At 37.9% G+C, this 21,613-nt stretch overlaps 1 protein-coding gene across 1 annotated transcript in view; it reads left to right on the plus strand.

The window, feature by feature from the left end:
• The first annotated feature begins 4,682 nt into the window (after positions 1–4,682).
• The window catches only part of LOC131065744 (uncharacterized), an 84,291-nt gene continuing 67,360 nt past the window's right edge, over positions 4,683–21,613 (plus strand). Inside the window, exon 1 of the mRNA XM_058000367.2 lies at positions 4,683–4,840. Within this exon, the coding sequence (XP_057856350.2) occupies positions 4,786–4,840 (55 nt within the window). The 5' untranslated portion in view covers positions 4,683–4,785. The remainder of the gene's footprint in view (positions 4,841–21,613) is intronic.

Consider the following 21,613-nt stretch of genomic DNA (forward strand, 5'->3'; position numbering starts at 1 on the left):
ATATATATATATATGTATACATATATATATATATATGTATACATATATATATATATATGTATACATACGTATATATGTATATATATAGACACACACACATAGTTTTTCTCCTTCTTTTATTTATACTTATATATATTTACATTTATATACTTATATATATATATATATATATATATATATATATATATATATATATATATATATATATATATATATATATATATATATATATATATATATAACCATTTTTATTCTCTTATTTAGATTTATCCATCTCAGATTCAGATGTTTAAGTATTTCCTCCTTATATTTGATCACTCCTAAATTTAGCTTTTTTAGTCTTGCCGCTCCGCTAGGATAAGCTTTAAGACTAGAAGGAGGCAATACCATACATTAATGAGCATAAGTATATAAACGTGCTGGCATATCTCGCTCTCGGATATATAGGTATTATTATTTATGTAGATATTGCCTTCTTTTAGGACTAACACTTACCTAGCTATTCTCATCTCTATTTTACCTTTTCGGTCCCCTATATTTGGCGAGCCGCAGTAGACGTGTGAGACGTTATGGTCAAACATCTCATGTCAGCTCACTTCTCGATCAACTCATCCTGACGGCTCTTAGCATAGTTGAGGTGATGTTGCCTCTTTGATGTGACAGTTGAGGTACCCTTCTCTTGATGGATTTAGGCATTGGCAATAATGACCTCGATTCTTGAAGATTGCACTCTTGCATCGTATCAACTCATCATGTGGTTTCTCTTTATGATGCATTAAGAGGGCGAGTTATATTTAGAATGCCAAGTTGGTCCTCTTTGTCATTTCTCAGTTAAGCTCCGATGGATACCACTCTCAGGCTTCTAGGGTTGAAACGCCAGATGGCTTTTGTAGGTGAGATCAAAGATGAGAGAATGAAAGGCATTCTCATCCAATAGAACCCTCTGATCTCTGGAGTGGTAATAAAATTTTTAGGGAAGGAATTCATTATGAATGAAGACCGAACCAGAGCAAATTCAGACATTGCAGCTATGTTCCTAGCCCTCGCAATGCACTTTGAGAAAGATAGGGATACAATGGTTAAACTATGTAAGAGAGTCTTCATTAAAGATATCCTCGGTGAATTAGAGAGGGTGGTGATTAACATTGATGATGAACTCACAACTCCCAAACCTCGGGACTATGATACCCTTATCAGAATGAATAACCTAGTTCCATGTTTTCCCATTTTGGAAATCAGCGACCCTGTGGCCTTTGAAACTCTCCGTCTGGTTAGAAGTCGAAATCTCCTTTTCCTCTCTTGGATTCTTCATGTTAAGAAACCTCCCCGTGAGAAATGGTTGACTAACTATTTGGAGGCAGAGAATATCAGGGTTATCCTTGATAATGTGCCTATCCCACGCCCCCCTACCGACTCTGCAGCATCCAAGCCAGAAAGCTCTAGCTCCAAGCCTTCCCACAGGCAGGCAAGACAGGTTGAAGCTCCTCTGGATGGCATGTTTGGAGGTTTCTGTTGGGTTATCAAAGAACTTCCTTTTTGTTGTGAGTAGTAACAGAACTTTTCATATGGACAATTTCACGTAGTTTATAAAACTCTGATAGATATATCTCATAAATATGGTTATGCTCTGCTAAGACTTTCTTGGTGATCTTCAGGCGGTATAGCCTTGCTGCCGCTTCTTAAGATTGTTATATTTTGAACATATATAGACATAAAGCCATATATCCATATTTCACATAGATATATGTATATATGCTTATATATTTAAAAATGCCGATCTTTCAAATTTCTGTTTCAATGATGATCTTCTCTATTATTTCCAACTTTTTCGTTCTAGGCTAGCTTAGATGGCTCTTTTATCATCCATGCTTTTTTGGGCATGGTAGGATCTCTATTTAATTCAAAATCTATTATGAATGATATCCCATTGCGCTATCTATGCTAGAAGGACTAAAGATCCCTCTGGAAGGTTAGCAGCTTGGTCTCTACATTCGGGGATCTTTATGAGTAGTTTTGATCTTTCTTGATGTTTTGTCTCTTGTTTTGTTCTTTAGAAATTTTCAGGCTATAATGTCTCTAGGTTGCTTTAACTTCGCTTCGTAATTTTGTTAAGTTGTGTATATGCTTTGCGTCATCCTCTTCCCTGTGTATGATCGACCCCAGCCACCTTCAGGCTTCCTAGGCCTTCCATGGTCACAATATATATATATATATATATATATATATATATATATATATATATATATATATATATATATATATATATATATATATATATATATATATATATATATATATATATATATTTATCAACATATACATTTATATATTAGGATTTTATTCAGACTCACATCTATATAATCATATTCATATATAGTTTCCTATTTTCCTGCTTGTTCTCTCAGTTTTAAGTTAAATCAGTCTCAGATGCATATGTCAATATTCCTCTTTCTTCCCAGTAATCTCCAACATCATATTATTAGATTGAGGGTCGACTTGATAAAATTTTATCTCACTTAAAGCTTTCCCATGACACTCAATTAGGGCCTAGAAGGCTCTCAAACCATATTCTTTAAGATGGTAGCTCCCCGCGATCTCTTTGCAGGAATATTTATGGAATTTGCCTCGTTAATGTTTATTGAGTTTATGATCTTTGATGGGTAATCACTCTCGCATTATGTTTCTGGAGATTTTTTGAGACTAATATTTTGAGCTGTGTATCCTAATAGGGTGACCATCCAAGCAGGTATGATATATTGTATAAGTTGATTTGTTTGGTTTTCCTTTTCCTAACATTCTGGTGAGAGATTTTCTCAAGATTTTGTGCAGCATAGGGAGCAGAGCATACTTAACCATGTGTTTCAGGAATAGCAAGAATTGTCGCCCACAAATGGCAGGATCACCCCAAGAGATGGGCAATCTGCTGCTTTTCCTAACATTCTAGTGAGAGATTTTCTCAAGATTTTGTGCAGCATAGGGAGTAGAGCATACTTAACCATGTGTTTCAGGAATAGCAAGAATTGTCGCCCACAAATGGCAGGATCACCCCAAGAGATGGGCAATCTGCTGCTCATCTTTACACAAAAGATTTCTACATACAATCTTCATTATTTTGGACAAGTTCCCTTTGTGATCTTGTATCTCCATTTTGTATCGCATTCTTAATTTTTTCTGATACTTGAGGGATCTGGGCTAGACCGGAGGTTTTCTTCTCTCCATTCTTTCCTACCGGTGCCCACACTGAATGGAGTGATTTATTTTTTAAATTAATAAAATTTTTTGGCCTCGACCTTTTATCTATAAAAAAAACAAAACTAAACACCGAAATAAATTTCTCAATTGGCTCATTAAGAACGAGATTTATATTAAAAAATATTATTTTATTATAATTTAAAAACTAATATAAAAAAATAACTTATTAGTACTTGCCGTTAGGCTAGTACTAGAGCAATCGATTGTCATCAGTTTTTGTTAACTCGTTATTACTCAATTGTTTCTCCACCAATTAGAACTATGATGTTTTTTTTTCCATATATATATATTTTAATTTTTATAAAGTTAATATGCATGATTTTTAAGTTTCTAAATTATAGAAATTATTTTCCTTCAATCTAATTGGCTTAAAAAATTTACATCTTATTACCGGATTTCATGGATCCACTATTCGAATGAAGTCTTTTAGGCAAGTTTTTAGGTATTAGCATGTTTAAATTTTCTTATCAAATTTATTTTCAGTTAGGGTAAGAATTCAACTAAACTTATATCAACACTAACCCTAATTGAATTATTATTATTATTATTTTGTTTGATTATGTGTTTTAACCAATTAAGCTCAACCCCTTGGAGAGTTATAGTAATTTTGTTAATCATTGGAAATCTTTAAAACGATAAAAATATAATTGATATATAAATAGTTATGTTAGAAAAATCAATTATTCAAAAAAATCTATAATTGTTAATAATTCTTCATCCAAAAGTTTAATCCATTATATTTAAGTTATTATTGAATTTTTTATATAATAATATGTTTATATTTATGTATACTTTATAAAAAACAATCTTATAAATAATGAAAATTGTAACTTAAAGGAGATAAATAGATAAATGACCCTTTAAGTGAAAAGAGGCGCATAAGGTGAAATAACCCTCAAAAAATTACTATTATAATTTTAGGGTTAAGTTAGGGCTATGGTTTAATTAACATTAGTTATATATTTTTAATTATAATTACTATTACAATTATGATCAATTATGGTCGAATTTGGTTTAATTTAATTTTAAGAATCTTATTAATATAATGTATGGTAATTGGTTTATTATTTCTAATAACCTTAAAATTGAAATATTATTAGTACTTGCCATTGCAATCCATCATAACTAACGTGACGAACCATAATCCAAACTTAATTTTATGTCATATTTAAATGATATAATATAATTAACTAAAAATTTAATCTAAGACTTACCTAACATCAATTTTAAAAATAACCCTAACTTAACCCTAATCTTATGTCTAAATAAATTATAAATTTTATTCTAATATTTCATTAAATTAATTAAATTTTTTAATTTAATCTAAATATATATAATAATATTATATTACTATTTCTCATACAATTTCATTTCTCAAAATAAAAATTAAAATCAAATTATAATTGAAATTTAAAATTACTGCAATGACTGACCACTAGTGGCACTTGTTTACTCAAAAGAAAGATTGGAAAAAAGCAGCAGCAGCCATTAAATGGCCGTTTTAAGCAAAAGATAAGGCAAGGCCAGGCGGCGATGGCCATGCATTGTCTCTCCTCTTCTTCGCCACTTCTTAACGGACAATTTCCAGGTCAATTCCATTCAATACTCCCATTCTCCTGTTTTTATTAATTTTTGGATTAGAGCAATCTTGTTTAAATGACGATAAGCAGTTTACGAGAAGAAAATACTGTCCTGTACTCCAAATAAAATGTACCTGAACCTGGTTTATCTGCAAAATTTTATAGTTTATATATCTTTAGCTCTGACAACTATGCTATGTTTGTAATGAGATTTCATTTTGTAATTTGTTTTCCTTTTTTCAGTTCTTTTACAATGTTTGTTAATATGAATGACTGATATTGCCATTTGTGGGACAGAAGAGACTCCTCATATCAATTCCATGACTTCCATTTCATTTTTAACTAGCTACCATCAATCTTATACAGCAGGGTAGACTCTGCTATATCAATGCTGCTCTATTTGGCCCTATTTAAGTACTTCTTATAGGAGAATGCATTTTCGGCCTCTCGATTTCATCAAGTAAACAATAGGTTGTGTTAAATTCATGAAATATGTTTTGCTAAACCAATTAAATTCTATTATATAATATCATGTAAGCAAGAAAAACAGTGGAAGATTTGCAAAGCACATACCTGGAATAGGCTAGCTTCTAGCCTCTAATTCAAAATAGCATTTATCGCTGGAGTGGGCAACATCCCTTGGCTACCTACTGTCCTCATATATTTTGAGGATGCTTCCCCAAAATAATGGGGCTTTGCGCCCCACGGATGTCTCTCTGTCTCTCTCTGTCTCTCAATTTAGAAAATACTTAAAATTTTGAGGAAAATAAAGAGAAAAAAGCGCTCCCATGCCACTTCACAAAATTCTAAACCCCCACAATGTCTAATCCGCCCGCTCATTTGCAACTTACAACTACCACAATCGATTTGCAATTGTGCATTTTGCACTTGTAGCTGCGAAGAAGGAAAGAAAAAGAAGCAAAGATTAGTCATAGTGAGCATTTGTCGTTTTTGAGTGTGTGATCACTCATAGCTATGTAAGCTACAATTACCATAGTTAAAATAGGTACCATTTTCTAAATTTTGTAATGTCAAAGATCTTAGTCTATAGGCATTCTTTCGGCTGTTTTTTTTTTCAGTTTATTCTTACTTTATATTTATAACTCAATACGAGTAGGATGGATTCTTGCAGCAATTAGTATGAGGTGGAAGGAATGAGAATTCTAATGAAGTGAGTGTTGGGGGCTCTTTTGGGAATGCAAATGCTCTAGGAAAACCTTTTGAATGCCCTTGAGTCATTGTCAAAGATTATGCAAAAGGCCCATTCGAACCCACAAAACCCTTATTACATCCAAAAATTGTGGGGAGAAGACATTGATTGTATCATATATGTAAAATTGATTTCTAGAGGAGTTATAGTAGAGTTGGTCATCATTTATTTTGCATAAGTGGACATGGGGTTAGGGTTTGTGGAAAAATAACCTTAGAAGAGAGGGCTGAATTAACTAAGTTGGTTAGGGAGGGTGAGGCAAAAGCTAAAGGTACACCTTTAGAATATATGGTGGATCATTCCAATTTGTTGTTTTCCTTGTTTATTTTAGGATGGATGTTGTGAGGGAAGAAGGTTCTAGTAGATAGAAGAGGAGGCAACAAGTGATGGGAGAAATATAGTTGCATGGTTATTGGCCACGAAAGCACTTTAGGAGGCTGATTATACTATAGCTAAATTCTTTTATGTCACGTTATCTCATTCATCTGACATGATTTTCATATTTCAAAGAATTGTTAAAAAGATCAAATAAAATTCAATCCTTGTATGCCTCCTTAGAGAACATAGATTGCTTAATAGCCTCCTTGACAAGCAATATTCAAGGGTGAAGTTGTTGATGGAAGACATGAGAAAAATATGGATAAGAACAGGTTGCTCCATTCGTGGATGGGTATATTGATATTATATATTGGCCACTCCTTAATATTATTGCTACACGTTCAGCTAGCTCATCTTTTCTTAGATCTATTGATTGCTCCAAAAATGCAAGGATGTAGACTTCCAATTTCATTTTTAGGAGGCCATAAAGGAAGTTGGGGCTTCAAATATTTTGTAGGTTGTGAGCTTGATTTAAGCCATGGTTGTAAGCTTGCTAGTTTGATGGTGGGGGGTGCATACAAACAAATATTTTGGAGCATGTATTATTGAATTAAATAATGTTATGAAAGACATTGGAAAAATAGTTTTGACAAAAATGGTTGTGGCCAAAGCTAGAGATAAAAAAATATTTTTATGCAACTACTACCCATCACTTTCACTTTTCAAGAATTTTCAATGGAGGGATTCCTCAAATAGGTGTGTTGTGACCTTTTTCACACATCGCCCCATTGCAAATGGGGACCCTCTCTTTTCCTGCTTTCTAGGGTTTTGTTAGTGTCCTGTGACCTTTTGCTGCAGTTTCACCAAGCCTTGTCCAGTTCAGAGCATTTCAAGCCCTGACAATTGAAAGTTAGTTTTTGCAAGTTATGTGATTCCAAAATGTGAACACCACCAGAGTGCTTAGAGAGGCCAAAGGACGAAGATCACAATTGATTTGGACGAATTTGGACAACTTTCTATTTTTAGAAAGTTTGCTTTTTTGCTTTTTCCTATTTTTTAGGAAGTTTCGTTTTTGGCGTTTTTAGCCCAATCCCCGGTATGGCTATTTTTAGAAAGTTTTCCCTATTTTTTAGGGATGTCTGCTTTTTGCTTTTTCGGGATGCAAACCCAGGGTTTACACTTTCACCACTGACTAGCTTCGACCGGAACTCGGAAATTCCAAGTTTTGACCTAAAAAAGCTAAATCCCTAGATTTTAGGCTTTTTGCTTTTTCGGGATCAAACCTAGGGTTTACACTTGCACCACTGACCAGCTTCGACCGGAACTCGAAAATTCCAAGTTTTGACCTAAAAAAGCTAAATCCCTAGATTTTAGGCTTTTTGCTGCTTCAGACGATCCACCTAAGCATGGATTTCAAATTTCAAGTTAATCCGGTTAAATTTGATTAAGCTGTGAAATTTTGAAATTTCTTTTAAGTCTGGCTAACAAGGGTTTTGAAGTATGGTTGCAGGTTCAAACTCCACCACGATGCAGGAGACCATGTGTTGAGCACTCTCCAAAGTCTGCCAAGGTTGGGAGGCCATGTGGGAGCACTCTCCAAAGTCCGCCATGCATTAGGAGGCCATGTGGGAGCACTCTCCAAAGTCCGCCAAGGTTGGGAGGCCATGTGGGAGCACTCTCCAAAGTCCGCCAAGGTTGGGAGGCCATGAAGACCAACACTCCAAAGTCCGCCATGTATGTTAGGGTGCATAGGGGTATAGTCTAAAGTCTGCCCAAGCATGCCCAGTGATGGAGGAGCCTAGCCTGAAGTCCGCCATAGGCTAGGAGGGTCATGAGGAGAGGTCTCTAAAGTCCGCCCAAGTTAGGGAGAGCCTACAAAGTCCGCCCAAGAGCAACCTCCAAAGTCCGCCAAAGGTTAGAGAGCCATGAGGAGAGGTGCTTGAAGTCCGCCCAAGGTCTTAAGATGGGAGCAACCTCCAAAGTCTGCCCAAGGTGGAGAAGCCACCAAAGTCTGCCCAAGAGCACCAAGTCTAAACTCCGCCCTAGGCCATGTGAGATAGTTGGTCTAAACTCCGCCATGTGTGTGATGCCACCAAGGGGTGCCACCAACACCTTCCAAAGTCCGCCATACACATGGGAAGACCTTCTAAAGTCCGCCCTACCTTGGAGAGGTAGGCAAAGTCCGCCAAAACTTGAGAAGATGAAGATAAACTTCCAAAAGTCCGCCTACACATGGGAGGTCAAACAAAGTCAACATGATGTCACAAAAATCCACAGAGATTTCAAAATTAAATCCAAAATGAAGAAAATATCTAAGGATTATTAAATATCTTCAAAATAAATCCAAACTGGAAAGTTTTTTTGAGGAAAAGAATATTGAAAGATTATTGAGATATTAAATCAAAATGGAAAGTTTTTTTTTTGAAAGTGAATATTGGAGAATTGATAAATATCTTCAAACTTAAATCAAAATGGAATGGTTTTTTGAGATATTGTCTTAAAACTGGGAAACATGAAGTTCAAATTAGAAGTATGAGTTGGATGATTTTAAGGGTTTCTACTTGAAGATTTAACCTTGTCTACAAATACTTCATTATCAACTTCATTATTACACCAAGAAGTTCAAAGTTACTAAGGAGAGCTTAGTAAAGTATGTCAATTTGAAGATCATCTGGAGAAAATTCTAGATATTGTTGGAAGTTGGATAATATTTTTTGGCAAAAGTTTTACAGATTTTTGGAGAAAGGCAACTAGCACGAGGAAGAATTATCTAAACTTTTCTGAATTTTCTGAGTATTCTGGAGAAAATTCTAGCCTTACTACTATCCAAGTCAGAGGTGAAATTAAAATTATGAATTTTCTAAATATTTTCCAGAATTTGATAAATGATTTTTCGAAAATTTTGGAGGAAGAAAATCATTTTTTTTGGCTAAGTATGAAATTTTTTTTGAAAGTTTTGACACTTGGTGATAACCACAACCAGCCTTAAGACCGAGGGTTTTTAGGTGGAAATTCAATTTTATGGCTAAGTATGAGAATAAAAATGGAAAATTTTCCAACACTTAGCCATTTCGCAGCCCCGTTATTTTCAAAACTTTGCAAATCATTTTCTAACTTTAAAATTTCGTTATTTGCTTGCAAGCCCCAGACGTTATGAAATTCCAGGTAGACAAAGATGCTCCTCTAGAATCGAGAATGACTTCAAAGTGGAAGAACATCAGCAACACCAACCTCAGACACATCAACCTGAGGGAATTTAAGAAGCGAATGTTTGGTCTGGACAACCTTGTGCCTACCACCATTGCACGAAAGATGATGAAGAGTGGTATCGTGCATGCTGTTGGCTTCCTCCCTACCATGCAGTGCAACGAACTAGTAGTCAAATGTGCCAAACACTACAACCCCATCAGTAAGGACATTGTTGCACCTGATGGAAGAGTGGTGGCAAATGTCAGCGATGAGGCCATCAAAGAGGCCTTCAGGATCCCTGAGTACCACAATGCAGTGTATATGACAAAGGATGAAGCTGACAGTCTGTACCATGACCACCTAGAGGAATATGATGCCATAGTTAACCATTCCTGGCTAGACAAGCCGAGGAAGGGCACCTCCAAACTCCAGAGAAAGAGCCTAGTGCGAGCATACTTCAAGGAGGACATTGGGGACATGATTGTCCTGCTCAATAGAATAATAGGAAATCCTCAGGGAGCTCCATTCAAACCTTGGATGTATTACTTCATTAATGAAATAATCAATGGAGTAAAAATGATAGACTGGGCCTGGATGATCAGCGACAACCTAGACAGCCAGCTAAGGAACCTGGAGACGAATAGGACTTTCTTCATGAGTTCTTACTTGTTTTATTCTTTGGCCAGGACCTATAGGTACAGAGGTCTCACTTGCAGAGGAGAAGTTGGGAACAAGGAGAACCAGTTTCCAATATACGATTGCTATCCCCAGCTCCACATGGAGGAGAAATTCCATTTCAAAAGGGTGAATGATACCTTCCTGATGCACATTACCCGGACACTTCAAGGTGGCCTGCACCAGAGGCTCTCTCAAGAGTCTATGGACTTCATCGGTCGGTTCGCGTGTTGGTATATCCAATATCCAAAATTCACTTACCTCCAAATTTAGGGATTCTCCAGGCCTCCATACAAGCTTCCAACTTACCCTACCAACCGAGTGGTGTTGCTCGAGGTTGTGAGACAATTGGAGGAGTATATAGTGATTCAAAGGGATAAGCAGAAGAAGGCAGGGACGTCCTCACTTACAATTGGTAATGGGCTGGAAACATGTCCATCATCACAGGCTGCTGCCACCGTTGAGAAGGAGCTGGCCTGGTATCCCTTCTATCAATACAAGGCAAGGAAAGATTTCGATCCATTCCATAGGATAAAGAAGATCAAAGGAACAACGTTTGAGCACAAACTAGATCTAGAAGACTACTGGGCTAATGCAGCCGATAGCTTCGAGATCAGGAAGAGATTCTGGTCAAGAATCTCGTTGGCTATGGTGAGAGCAACAAAAGTATTCAGAGTTGCCGATCAGGTAGAAGAAAGCCTAGAGCTTCAGCAACCGGGCTTTGAGAAGATGAAAAATGAACCCTTAGTCTTCATAGATTGGACAGAAGGAGAGAAATTAGATCTAGCAGACCTCATGAGGTCGGTGGTTGAGTATTCAAGGTGGTGGGCGTCTGAAAAGACAAAACAGTTGAAGGCCAAAGGTGTGACCTTGACTTATGAATTAATGGGAGTAGATGATACTCTGTCCGTCGATCCTTGTATCTTCGCCGGTGATGCTCGAAATCCAGAAAGTGTTGGGTCTTGAAAGAAGAAGGAGTTGGTTGGAAGCTCCACAAAGGTCACAGGGAAAAGGGTTGTAGGTGAGAGAAGAGAATCCAACGAGAGTCACTCCATCCTAAGTGGTGCTTCCATTGCGCCTGATCAGAGTGCAACTAGGGAGCAAGAGATGAACATCTGTGTGATTGATGATGAAGTAAGAGTGCTTTCCCAGCCAGTTGAGGAAGTAGTGGAAAAGGTCTTCCAAAGTCCAGACAGAGAGCAAATTGAAGCACCTACAATCTTCTTGGATGGCATACCAGCAAACCCAGGAGAGGCAGATGATGAGTTTGATCAGACCACTGTAGAACAATCAACCATTCCGGATTGGCTGAGAGCAAGGATAAAGGCCAAGGTTCCCAAGGAGGCCCACTCAACTGAGGAGGTCACCGCAGCATTCCTGGAGAAGGTGAATGAACCCGCTATAGCTAAACCACCCAAACCCGCCAGGAAGTTTTCCCTAATTCAGGGAGACAGTGCCGGATTCAGGACAATCCAGATAGCGGTGCCCAAAGAAGGGAAGACTAGAGACAATGTCATCGCAGATGATTACAAGGTTACCACCATAGAGCTGGGTAAGCCCACCCAAGACCAAGAGATCCAATATTTTGATGACTCCTGCAACGTTCTAAAGACAAGGCTGGCTCATGAAAAGGAAAAGAGGAAGAAGGTTGAAGAAGAGAACCAACAGTGGAAGAAGTATGTTCTCCATCTTACCGGCCCACTCAACCGTGAAGTCCCGGCTACTCTGCCACAACCTCTTCAGCAGGGATCAATGAAGGACTATGATGATATGAAGGGCTCGTACACTCAAGAAAAGGAATGGATTTCAGGCTCTTCGGTGCGTGCTGACACACTGGTAGAAAACTTAGTATCGGCACATGAGGCAACTTCTTTATTGATTGATCGTATCCAGGATCTAGCCTCTAATTGGGAAGAGGTGGATGAAATTCATAATGAAATACTCCCTCATTTGAAGGTTATCTGAGGCATGTCGAAGAGAAGCTTAGTGGATGCAGGCATCTTACAGACAGGAGACAGGTACGACTTCGGCACATGGTACTATACTCTGGTCACTCGGATTGAGGTTCTGAAGAAATCCGAGACCAAGTGCTTTGAGACAGAGGCAAGTGTTAGAGAAATCCTGGGCAAGGTATTTCGTGTGGCGTCAGAGATCTGGAAGAAGGAAAGCCTAAGGGAGAAGCATTTACAAGCAGAGAACCTGAGAGCCCGGATTCAGGCAAACTTCTTCAGGGATTCAGGGATGATTGACAAAGGCGATCTTTCAAAGATTACAAACTTCCTTTCCATCGATGATGCCTTCCTCACCCAAGCAGTTGAGTGGGAAGGCATCCTTGCCACATGTACCGATGATGTGGACCTCGTCGACTTCCAGATTGGCGATTTGCCAAGTGTCACCATGGAGGAGGTCAAGCTCATTGTGTCCAGATACGTTGAATCTCTGAAAGAAGAAAGTGGCCACTCACCCTAGTGAAATTAGTAGCTGCGCCACGTGTCACTCTTCCATTTGTTTGAACTGATAGCATTTTGGGAAACCTTAATTAGGATTTAAGACTTTCAATCTTGGCCCTTGATCGCTGTTTGATCTCGGCCATTCATTCATTTTGAAAAACTATATAAGGTTGCCTCCTCTCATTTGGAGAGAGTGAGGTTTTTGATGTATTGTTGCTTAAGGTCATTTCCAGATAATATATTGCCTGTGCGCTGCTTTGTAATCTCTATTATTTGAATGATTTGCATGGTTTCAATTGCCTCAACACTTAGTTACAATTAATTTAGATTTGCTTTCATTGTTGTTAATTTGAATGAAGGATTTGATAAGTATCAATTGATGGTGTATCTCCGCTCATACTTTTGGTAAATGGATGATTTCCATTCTACCGTGCAAAGTTAGTCTGAGCCCATCCCTTGTGCATCCCAACATCTCGATCATAAGCACAACCCATTGAAGATTGCACCGGCCTTGTGTAGTTGTCCCTAGTGTGGCGAAGCAAGGTTTGGTTTCTCGAGAGCACCCAGTTGATACCATCTCCATAATTCGTAGGATTAGATTAGCCCTCTCAAACCCTGTCCCTTTTTCCCTTTCTTTTGAAAGTCTAAATCCCCAGAAAATTCCCCCCCCCCCCCAAAAAAAGAAGAGCCTAAAATTGCCAAATCCATCTAAGTTCAGCAGTTCAAGATACTTGTCAACGTGAGTCCCCCTTGAAATTTCAGCATACACTACCCAAGAAGCTATTCCACTAAAGTCGCTTGTTCGCACATATAGACCTTGGAATCTGTAGTGATTTTTCAGGAGAGGATAGAATACCTTCGGGTATCCTATCCTAATGTTTGGTAGATGATGGTAGATGATAAAACAGACACCAACAAGACTTGATATGCTAGCTACTTCATTTTTTAGAGAGGATTTTGGCAATCCAAGAGGCTCTACAATCCATGGTGGTTTGTTGAGAGTGAAAAAAGTAGGCCAAAATAAAGTCAGAAGAAAGGAAGAAGGTGAGTTAAAAGGTACTTGATGCTTGGTGGTCCATTGTGAAGATAACAAATTTAAAATGTTTGTAATTTATCAGGTTTGTATTTTTATTATATTATATTTTATGCTTACTTTAATTGTGATTTAAAAAAACTTTAGCATTACTTTTAATTTTTTTTATTTGTTTTCAAATATTTCTTGTAGACACATTCGCTCTGTCATATCACTTATTGTGGGGGTAATTAAATATGCTGCTACAAACTCTCCCTACCCTAGAATGACGTATGAGATATTTGACAACGTGCTTGACCAAATGAAGCAAGCTATTTGTATTAGGGGGCTTGGATTGGAATTCTATCAGAAGCATGTTAGGACTATAGTGACACAAGGGTGGAATGTAATGAACTTCTGACTTCATAATGCAGCCTACTCCTAACCCAAGTGGTATGCACCTTGCCTAGTAGAATTCCTCCTAAAGATGATGAGGTGATTGGAAGGTTTATCAAGGCCCTTGGGAAGATTTACCACACTGAGAATGCATTTAGAATTTGGGAATTGTGGATTGCATTTGTCAATCTTTGGGGTCCATCCAACAAACCAAAGGCGAAGATGGATAGAGCTAAACTTTCTCAAAGAGACCCCATTGGATGGTGGAGATTGCATGGGAAGGATATAGCAAAGTTGAACTAGCTTTCCACTTGCCCATTCTCATAGGTAGCTAGTGCCTTTGCTATAGAGAGGAATTGGATCACCTACAACATCATCCACTTTGTCAAGAGGCTTACTTATGGATGAATGGAGAAGTTAGTTGTAGTTCATAGTGCCTTGCGACTTTAGTTTATAGTGCCTTGCGACTTTAGTTTATAGTGCCTTGGGAAGGATATATCAAAGTTGAACTAGCTTTCCACTTGTCCATTCTCATAGGTAGCTAGTGCCTTTGCTATAGAGAGGAATTGGACCACCTACAACATCATCTACTTTGTCAAGAGGAATAAGCTTACCTATGGATGGATGGAGAAGTTAGTTGTAGTTCGTAGTTCATAGTGCCTTACCGCATGTTGGGATGTCGATCTCAAAAGTGCTAGAAAGATTGATGAGGAAAAGGTGCAGCAAGGATTGATTGGAGTCTCATTGAATAAGTCATAATTTGATGTAGGGAGTGACTCAAAGTCATAGGCCAATTTTGATATTGATAAGCTAGATGAGGCATAGCTGTAGGAGGTTTAGTTGTTGATAGTTGTATATTCTTTATCTATAATATTACTGCTATGCTTTTTGTTGAGCATTTTTATTTTGTAACCTTGAGTGCTTTTGTCATAATAAAAGCAATAAACATTTTAGTTTTTTAATTGTTGCTATAGTTGAATCAATGAACATTGAATATTGAGTTTAAAATTTGATGCATTATGTGAGTTTCTAAACTCGAATCTAGATGAGTATAGCTAAACCTGTAAAGTTTGAATTTTATATATATATTCATTTCCTGATGCCTCCAAATAATGACCTTTTTCCCCCAAAATGCATCCTGCCATCCCTGTATTGGAAACACTGTGGAACATGCATGTTGCTTGTAAATCTATAAGTCCTGTACATGGGACATGTTTATAAGGAAAAGGTGTGCCATGATGCCTAAAAGAAACAATGAAATCTTTTGTCAGCTCCAAGTGGATTCTTTGGTCATGAGTACTTCTTTGTAGCCATTAGAATCTTGTGCCAGTTACTCAATCATTATCAGGAATAAGTTAGATACCCATCATATATATATAGTCTAATACTCAGATATGTTGTCATTATCAGTGACAAGTTAGTTACCCATCAATTATGTAGCTAGTTATGCCATCACCATTATTAATGAGTTAGCCACAATAAATTGAATGTACAATTAGTAAAAGAAATATGTCAGGGTAAAAACTAGATATACAAAGGAAACTGACCCACATATGGTAAAAGGGATCAATAAGGATAGAAAGTTATAGAAGGCTATATGGATTGAATGCTATGACATTTTGAGAACTGTCTATAGAAGTATTGATGGCTGTTTGGGGACAAAAGCAATACCTATGTTGCTGGTTTGGGTTCGGCAGTTTTCTGTTTTTTCCCTGGGTTTGGTACGGCTGGCTTCAGCCATAACCTATCTATCTATTTGTCTATTGATTTATCTATATGAGAGAGAGAGAGAGAGAGAGAGAGAGAGAGAGAGAGAGAGAGAGAGAGAGAGAGAATTCAATACACAACACAGCTGATAGTTGATAATTCAATGTCAACTGTCAAAAATTAAAGATATATAAAAATGGTTTATTATAGCACATTTGAACATGTAAAATAAAAAAAAATCACCATATTGCTCATCATCGAGAGCATCAATGTCATCAGCAGGTTTGTTGGAAGGGCACGCAGCACTGGTGCCACTCCCACTAGCTGCTCCATGCAAATGACATTGTGTAACAGCCTCCTAGTCCTCATCCTTTATCAAGACTAAGAAAGTTGTTAGTTAGGGATAGGGTTTTTCCTTTTTTCATTTAAAAATATTTTGTTTGGTCCTCGGCAGATTCTCCCTGAGTTCCTTCCCTGGGCCTCTGGATTTGGCTTGGGTAAGTCTGAACATCCCCGGGCTGAACCTAGAGAGCCGGGGAGCACCCTAGGAAACCCAAGCCGGACCTGGATTGGGATTAGAATCCCTTCCAGAGTGGTTTGGGTTCTGCAATGGTTTTTGCAGAACTCAGAAATATATTGCAATACTCAGTTGGATTAGACACAAGTTTGTATCCAACCTTTTCTTGAAAGCCCCCAATCTGACATTATATAAACAGTGACCCGGTCACATGAAATTGTCTTACAATATGTAAGACTTCACAATTTCATTAATAAAAAAATCTGCTACAATCATCTATCTTCACCAAGTCGAAGATATTGCGGAAGGCGTTTAGAGAATGTAACCCTTGAGGAGATGTTTAGGTATAATCCTCAATGTAAGACCTCACTTTACAAGTCGATTGATTTAGTAAGGAGAAGTCGGGTCATGAGAATTAGTTAAGAGGCATCATTAAAAGCTAAACACAATTTGCAAAGGGCATCGGTCAGCAAGAAGAGATGCCTCTTCTAAGAATAGTTGTAACCCAAGGAGAAGATCATGACCCTCCACCACTGATGGAGGGGTATAAAGGATCAATTAAGCATTCAAAGGATGGGATCGATGAGGATTTGATCTGATTTAAGGCAGTCATATTCAGGCATGCAGAAATTTAATATTATAACTGTGATTTGGTGTGAAGTAATTGTTGATCCCCAATAAGGGTTTCACCTTAAGAACAGGGTAGTTGGGAAGTTTCACAAGTGTAGGATAGGATGTGACTTTTGAAATGACCTCCAAGATTTTAGAAGCCGGCTATTTGAATTAAAGGGGGAAAAGGGAAGGAAGAAATCACAATCCGAATCCAAGGATTCTCAAAAAAGAAAGCTTCAATGAACACAAAACTCTTAAAACACTTCAAACATTCCATGAAATGGTGTTAGAGAGTCTACTTATTTTACTAATCAAGCATAGTATGCCGTTTCTCCATCATCTTAGAAAGAGATGAGGACACATGAAGCGACATAGGCATAAGGTGCCATATTCAGATCCTATTTATGAGGGTAGCGTAAAGGCCAAGTAAAATCATTAATCTAATTAACTTTCTTGTGAATATGCTATAATCTAGATCCTTTCCTTATGAAATATGAAAGAGTAAATACTTAACATGATTCAAATTTCATGAAGGGAAACTAGACAAACACGGACAAGACGGTAACCATACATTTGCCATAGGCATAGTGCATTATCTATGATAACATAAAAGCAACAAGGGCATAGTTTGTCATTCATCAAATAGCGCAAAGGCTCCAAATGCAGATCACAATGTATTCAGATAACTAGAAATGAACAACCATTTCCAAGACAGCTTGAAGGGTCTTAAGACTCTGGATTCTTGGAAGCTTGAACTTCTAAAAGAACAGATCTCATAACAGTGACCGAAGCCATGATATAAAAAAAAAGGATCCCTATTACAAATCATTCTTCCCCTTTTATAACTAATTTCCCAAAAAGATATCATTGCTTGACCACCAAAGATCTTGTAGAGGTGAGGGCAAAATAGTGCTGTCAACTGCCTCTGTGTTGGAAAGCTTTGAGCCATAGATTCTCCCTTGATTTCCGACATGGAAAGCATCTATGTTTTGATCATGATTAAGGGAATAACCACTTCCATCATCCTCATGATTTTCTTGATTTTAAAACACCTAAAAGCCTTCCGGTTCATGCATGCGCATCTTTTCCTCAGTTGTTTCCATCATTCAGTTTGCATGATTGTTGGGATCCTAACGACCGATAATTATTGTCCTGCTAAAGTGGAGATATGGTCAGCATACGTGGAGAGTTCACGAGGCTTTTGATGACCCTTTCAGACCTTTTGGTGAGACCTTCCCGTGGACGTGACATGCAGCGAGTGAGTAGGGTTTCTTTGAAGGAACTCCACAATATGACTTTAATCCTCTGCGGATGCAACACATGCGAATAAGTGGATCTTCTGCCAAGGTGAGCCCGAACTCCAAGAGGAAAGCCACGACTCTTCTTGTGATAGTAGGACCCACCATGCGCCGCGCTCGATGAAAGAAAGATGCTGCCATCTATAAATCAAAAAGTGAGAAAACCAACCATTGCAGAGAAGTCTACAATTCTGGTGACTTGTAGGGGAACCTTCACCTGTGGAGGTGAACTCAGTATCTCTGGTTTGGCAGATCAGGTGCTTTATTCATTAGGCCTCTTGATAGTCCATATTGGATGTCTCTAATCGGATTTCAGCAATAGACTTTGTCAAGGAAAACCTTTGGAAGCTCATTGTGCCTGCTTACTGATATTCAGATTCCCTGCAACCAAGGAAGCTTTACACATAAGAACATCATTCATCACGCAACTCTAAAAGAACATCAAACCTTTCATCAAATGATTTCATATGGTAATTTGAAACAATCACAGAGGGTAAGGAATTGACTCATGATAACCAGACCACAGGACAATTGTCTGTAGAGATCAGGGTTCTTGAAGCAAAGATTACACTTCATGAAAGAAGGGACAACATAAATCCTGTGCTTTAAGACGAGAAACGTTAAGCATGAAACCTTATTTCTACAATATAAGATTTAAAAGAGTCTTGTTGCATTCTCCGATTTATAATTAAAAATTTGCACATTAGAAATTTGCACGTGAGGGTGAGCGGCTCTGCTACCTGGTGTGTGCATGTGATTAATTCCTTCTTCCTTGGATAAGATGAGCAAAAGAGTATATGAATGGATTAAGCTACGTGGATGGACCCAACCTCCCATAGCCAACTGGATAGAGCCTTGCTGTCAGACAAGCGTCTATAGCCCCGACAAGGATATCACCCTGATTTCCATCAAACATTGCTCTATTGCTAGACATGCATCTATAGCCCCGATAGAGTTGCCCGTATTGGTTGCATTTATTGCTATATATTTCTTTTTCCAGAATATGCCTTAACCTTTTGTTTTTACTTTAAAAGGGCATTTTTAAAGCCACATCACAGGTTGGAAAACAAAGTGGTAGCAGGAGTGGCCTTTAGATTTTTCACTTAATCCACCACATATTAATTTGTCAAACAAAAATCCCTAGGAGTATTAAATATGAATTTATGCTAAGGATTCACGAAGATTTCACCTATACATGACAAGACATCTAAAAGGACAAAATCTTTAATTATAAACAAAAGAAATCACCAAGAAAAAAAAAAATCTTATATCACAAAGATAAAATTAAATGCCTTAATTTTCTCTTTACTCAAGGCGTATGATTTACATCATCCCTGGTGTCATGCAGAGGAATATTTGCATTGGGAATCCATCACCCTTGGGACTGTTGCTATGTGCCGCCTCTTCCTTGGGAATGGTTCTTGCTAAAATTAATTGTAGGAGTAAAGGATGACTTGTGCGAAAAGGCTGGCTCATTTATAAAAGTAGGCCTATGCTAATCTTGAGATCATCCCAAAATTAGGCTACTTATGAAGTGATTAGCAAAGAGGAAATGCATTGTAATGTTATGATGGATACTCTTGTAAGGCTAACAACGATGAAGGTTCAACAGGCCTTCCTGTGGAGAATTAGCGACGTTCGCCTTGAATGCTTGCTAGGGACAGACAATGACTTGGTTGTTGCAGCAGTGAAATTGATACATGGAGAAGACTTCGGATAGATACCGGGTCGGCACAGACATTGTGTCACGTTTTGTAGGGCCATTGCTAGATTTGGGCGAACCAGCACCCATTGACCTTTGGGTTGTTTGGGGACAAGCTTATTGGTGGTCTGGACTAGGTTTTGAGGTATGCGCAATATGGGGTTGGGCTTCCTGCCACGACTGATCTGAAGGCCTTTTGTAGAAAGAGACGCGGTTGTGCCATGGCTTCCCTTTGTCTACAATTCCCGCACCATGTGCCTTGAAGAACATTGGGACCGTTACATCCCTGCATGCTAATTTCTCAAACGGCTTTCGGGAGAGAACCCAACACTGGGTATGGAATGGATAGAAGAGTTTAGGACCATGGTCTCTGACCAGAACATGGATTCCAAAGGGGACAAGTGGTCGGATGGTTTCAAGGATGAGGATGAGGACGAGGATGACAATCAAAATGCATCTGATTGACTTGGGGTTTGGGTCCGTCTTCTCCTATTGGATGTTGCATACACCAATGTCAAAAGAAAAACAACATACTTTTGTGATTTTGCCTCTTTTTTGGAAAATGATATAGATAGCTTTGTGAATATTGCTTTATGAAATATATATAAAAATGTATATTGCCTTTACCAATTATTGAATGGGTATAATTTTCCTCTTATCTTTCTTTACATTTATGAAAAATGCATAGAATTTCACCTCAATGATGCATAAGGAAAATTTGTTTATATTATGTTGTTGTTTCTTGTCCTTTTCTTTAATGCTATAAATAATGAACAAATGAAGGCTACCATTCACTGTATACAACAGCTAGTGAATGGGAAGGGGATACCTGCTTCGTACAATTGTTTACTAACTTTGACGTTTTCCCCTTTTTTGGGATATTTTGATATTTCCTAGGTCATGTAACGTTGCTTTCATCTTTGCAAAAGAAGTCCAAGTTATTTCAGGAAATGACCTACAAAAGCCTTGAGAAAACAAATGCTTCCACCAAACAAAACGCATGCATGAGGCACTTAGGGAAAACAAAGGTATACATGCCTACCCACAAGGACAAGCAAATTCACAATAGCGCTTCTTTGAAAACAAAACTACAAACCTAATGTACCCTAACCAACCTTATTTACATGCTAAACAAAACCATTAATTGGGTTTTCAAAAGAACTTCCCTTTCACCCTAGACTCTTTTTGTTTTCATATTTCTGATGACAAGGGGAACATAATAAGCACTCGTCACAAGAATCTTCATACCCACTAGGAACTACGACATATGTAATCATGGAGAAAATATTTCCTAGAGGTGGTAGGATAGATGACCTTACCTTCAGAGGATCTTGACCATGGATCAGAGTGATGGTGATTTTAATTGCTTGTTCTACTTGTCGCTGCACGAGATCTCTAATCGGGCATCCTCATGAGGGTTCGATACAACATGCACTAGGCTCTTTATAAGATGTGATGACCTTTGAAATCTTCACTTCTTCGCTGATTGGGTTCGGGTGCTTTTCTAAGTTTTCTTCTTTCAGGGGAATGACCATTCTTTATTTGCTCTGGCTGGTGCTTAGCTAAAATTGATGAACAAAAGAGCTCTAATTCGTCCCAGAAATTATCATCGTTTGCCTCATCGACTAGATGATCATGTGGCTTTGCTTCTACCTTGAATGATTGCTGGTCATTACAGTTTCTGGTTGAAATTGT

This window comes from Cryptomeria japonica, chromosome 7 (assembly GCF_030272615.1).
Source record: "Cryptomeria japonica chromosome 7, Sugi_1.0, whole genome shotgun sequence".
Taxonomy (NCBI): Eukaryota; Viridiplantae; Streptophyta; class Pinopsida; order Cupressales; family Cupressaceae; genus Cryptomeria; species Cryptomeria japonica.